The 4,388-nt window shown below is 39.0% G+C and overlaps 1 protein-coding gene across 1 annotated transcript in view; it reads right to left on the reverse strand.

Annotated features, from left to right (window-relative positions):
* PBRM1 (polybromo 1) overlaps nt 1–4,388 on the reverse strand; it is a 159,019-nt gene that overhangs the window by 20,917 nt on the left and 133,714 nt on the right. The window contains exons 22-24 of the mRNA XM_023512991.1: nt 2,823–3,006; nt 1,789–1,999; nt 905–1,106 (exon numbers count right to left, since the gene is read on the reverse strand). Coding sequence (XP_023368759.1) covers nt 905–1,106; nt 1,789–1,999; nt 2,823–3,006 — 597 coding nt within the window. The remainder of the gene's footprint in view (nt 1–904; nt 1,107–1,788; nt 2,000–2,822; nt 3,007–4,388) is intronic.

A 4,388-nucleotide genomic window follows, 5' to 3' on the forward strand; every position in this document is an offset into this window, starting at 1 on the left:
CACCACAACGCCCGGCTATTTTTTGGTTGCAGCCATCATTGTTGTTTGGTGGGCCCGGGCTGGATTCGAACCTGCCACCTTAGGTGTATGTGGCTGGCACCCTAGCCGCTTGAGCCATAGGCACCGAGCCCTCATTTCTTTATTAAAGCTGTGCCTAATACTAAACACTACCAACAAAACTCCCCAAATCTCTCTCTCAGAGAGTTCCCTAAATGGCTAACAACTACCAAATCTCTTAATGATAGCTCATGGCCCAAAGTAATTGAATTATAGAGTAAAAGAAAAAGAAATGCATTTGAGCTATACTAAAGAGACTCCAAGGGCCTTAAGAGTAGCTATGAATAGAGACATAGCATAGGCCAGGACTGGCCTAGGACACTAAGTACTTTAGCAAAGCCTCCGCCTGGAATTTAAATATATGGTTCACTGTCAGCCTTTCTTCCTCCCTTTCTCCCCCTTAAAAACAAACAAACAAACAAACACATGGCTTATCAAGAGCTTAAAAGAACAACAATGATTTTAAAAGACCCCTTTCAAATGGATTTTAATTAAAATTATATTTAACATCCCTATATAATCATTCCCTAGCTTAACACACATGTGCTTATAGGGCTCAATGAGAAAACAAATCATGCAATTTTAAACAGCAAAATATTTGTTTGAAAAATTTGGGGGTGGGGGAAAACCACACTGGGATCAGAGGCCAAGTAAGGGGCAGCGCTCTGTTTAGTCAGGACAAGGCTGGCATCTAAACTGCTTTTGGGTGCCATGTAGATGAGTACCCAACACAAAGTTCACATGGCAAGGGTAGGAACAAGAGAGTAAAACCTGTTTAGGCACATGCATTCCTGAAAACACCCCTTTGCTTAGAAAGCTGAGACAGTTGTGCCTAGTCTCTATTTACCTTCATATTCTGCCTTCTTGGCTGTCTCAAGGTTTCTCCACTCTGTCCCCACCAGTCGGCTGAGCTCCCCGAAAGAGTAGTCTGGGTGCTGGGCCTTAATCACAGCTCTCATCTCACTGCTAAACAGGATGTAGCCACTCATGTTGATTTTCCGTTTGGAGCCTTCTTTCTTTGCACTGCCTTTGGCAGACTTTGGGGTAGACTGCAAGATAGAAAGCTCTTATGGTGCATCAGAACATGGCATTTAGTTAGCTGCTTAAAAATTTTGGAAGCCAGAACACATGATTTAATAGGTACTATTTTATAGACATATTTAGTTTATAGCTGGCCATTTTCTTGGTCAAAACACAGCTCTTCCTTGTTTCTTACCAAGTAAAAAATACATGAAAATTTCACTGAATTCCATGACTGCAATCTGTAATGGTGACCTCACAATTAAGTCTTGACAAAATTCTAAACAAGAAAAAAAATACTAACAGGAATCACCCTCAACCAAAAAGTGAAGTCCTAAAGAAGTAGAAATTAAAAAGGTATAGGCAATAAAAGCTCCTTATTGCTTTTCTTCAGTATGAAGCAGGGAAGTCTTGTAACTAAACCTGCATTACAAATAGCTATCTATAAAATTCACGAAGATATTAAATTTTAAACTATTAATGGCATTAATATGATGGCATAATAATAAATTATTAATGACATGATATAGAATTTTTGTGTCAATTAAAAATAAATAAATGTAGATATACAACACTGAGGAAGAAAAAAAAGATCTGTTCCTTCCTGCAGAATTCTAGGGTAAAGCTCACAAATGGAGGGGCTGAATGGCTCTTTACTTTGGTTTGAGTCTGCTGCAAACCAAAGGTTTAACAGGAACTTGTCACCTTCACCTGTGGAGGTGTGTAGGGCATAAGGTCCAGCTCACTGGCCAAGGGAGTCTGAAGCTGAGGTAGAGAAGGAGGTTCAATGACCTCACTATCTTCTTCTCCCATCTCTTCAATATCATCATCTCCACCTTCTAACTCGGCAAATTTAGCTTCTAGCAACTGGATCTTCTTTTCCAACAAAGGTGAGGGCTCCTTCTGAGGAATGATTGGTTTTCTGAGAATGACATAAAAAAATTAAAATTACCTTTCAGGGTTAGTTAGAAAGCAGTGTTCTATCTTCATGTATAGAAATGACTTCCTGCAATCTTCAATGTGTACTCTAAGGGTAGCAAGGGAAAGAGTTTAAATGTGTATTTATGAAGTCACCTCCGCTTAGAGATGCTTGCTTTTAGGATTCTGCCGAATATTCACAAAATTACTAGGTCCAAAATTGAGATCTAGTTGCAGAGAAAAGAGTTTTCATAATCTGTGGAACTGAGAAATCTCCAAAAGAGTGTAAACCAGAAGCAAGTATTTCTGCTTTTGATTTATATTTACTGAAGTCTAAGCTAAGGGCACTGTTAGAGTAGTTACCAGGTCTCCTCAACAGATTATGATGCTTTTCTTTTAATCTTTAACTGAATTAATATTTTATATTTGAAATTCATATTCATCCAGTTTAAGATGAAATACAGAAAACAACACTAAACTTTACTTTTTAAAATTTTTTTTTTGAGACAGGTCTTACTCTGTCACTAGGGCCAGAGTGCAGTGCACTTTGAATTCTTGGGCTCAAACAATTTTGTCTCAGCCTCCCACGTAGCTGGGACTACAGGCATGTACCATCATACCTGGCTCCTATTTCTAGTTTTTGTAGAGATGGGGTCTTGCTCTTGCTCAGGCTGGTCCTGAACTCCTGGTTTCAACCAGTTCTGTTTCCTCAGCCTCCCAAAGTGCTAGGATTACAGGTATGAACCACTGGATCCACCCCTGGACTACACTACTTTGATATCAGTTAGCTGAAGTGTTCTTTCTTCCTTAGTTTTTTGAAGATTTACCTGAAATAGTAAATTTCATCATCTACCACTTTAGCAGAGAGTGAAAATCTCTTCAGTCCCTTGAATTTCTTCATCTGTTTGTCACTCTCATTGTAGCGGCTTTCACAAAGCAGAATGTCATTTTCTGGTATTTCAGTTGGTCTGCAGGAGAGGAAGTCCTTGAATGACAACACGGCACACTTTCCTGAAAGGGAAAATTGAGGAGAATTAAAGGAGTAAATTGTGGTCATAGTTAATAATTGTTTTAAAATTTTACTAGTTTTAAATTAATGTACTCATGTGATTCAAAATTTAAAAGATACAAAGGGGTATATATTGGCATAAAGATGTGACTATATATGGATCAGTGCTATAGAACTGAAAGTCTAGAAACAAATCCATACAATGGGGCTTTTATGGACAACTGATTTTTGAAAAGGGTTCCAAGACAATTCAATGGCGGAAAAGAATAGTTTCTTCAACAGATGGTACTGGGACAACTGGATTTTCACATGCAAAATAATGAAGTTGAGCTTCCATCTTATACCATATACATAAATTAGCTCAAAATGGACCAAAGACCTAAATGTAAGAGGTATATTAGAAAATTCTTAGAAGAAAACCTAGAGATAAATCTTTGTGACCTTAGATTAGGCAATAATTTCTTAGATATGACACCGAAAGCAAACACAACCAAAAGAAATAAACTAGACTTCGTTGAGATTAAAAAAATTTTTGTAAGCTAAAGCATACTATAAAGAAAGTGGGGCCAGGCGTGGTGGCTCACACCTGTAATCCTAGCACTCTGGTAGTCTGAGGTAGGTGGATCGCCTGAGCTCACAGGTGTGAGACCAGCTGGAACCAGAGAGAGACCTTGTTTCTAAAAAATACCGGGGCATTGTGGCGGGTGCCTGTACCCCCAGCTACTCAGGAAGCTGAGGCAAGAGAATCACTTCAGCCCAAGAGTTGGAGGTTGCTATGAGCTATGATGCCACAGCACTCTATCGAGGGTGACAAAGTGAAACTGTCTCAAAAAATAAAAATAAAAAAGAAAGTGAAAAGAAAACCCATAAAAGAAAATATCTGCAAAACATATACCTAGTAAGAGTTTAGAATATATACAGAACTAGGCTCAGTGCCCGTAGCTCAGTGAGTGGGGTGCCAGCTGGAGGCTAGAGGGTTCAAGCCCGGCCCAGGCCTGCTAAAGAACAATGACAACTGCAACCAAAAAATAGCTGGGCGTTGTGGTGAGTGCCTGTGGTCCCAGGTACCTAGGGCGTTGGGGCAGGAGAATCACTTGGGCTCAAGAGTTTGAGGTTGCTGTGAGCTGTGATGCCATAGTACTCTACTGAGGCCAACATAGTGAGACTCTGTTTCAAAAAAAAAAAAAAAGAACTTCTACAATTCAACGATAAGACAAATAACTCAATTAAAAAATGTGCAAAGGATTTGAACAGTAATTTCTCTACGAAGATACATACATATATATGAAGTACATGAAACCATGCTCAACATCATTAATCATTAGGGAAATACAAATCAAAACCACAATGAGATATTACTTCACACCCAGTAGGATGGCTATTA

This window comes from Otolemur garnettii, unplaced genomic scaffold (genome assembly GCF_000181295.1).
Source record: "Otolemur garnettii isolate 467f Iridium unplaced genomic scaffold, OtoGar3 scaffold00032, whole genome shotgun sequence".
NCBI classification, from domain to species: Eukaryota; Metazoa; Chordata; class Mammalia; order Primates; family Galagidae; genus Otolemur; species Otolemur garnettii.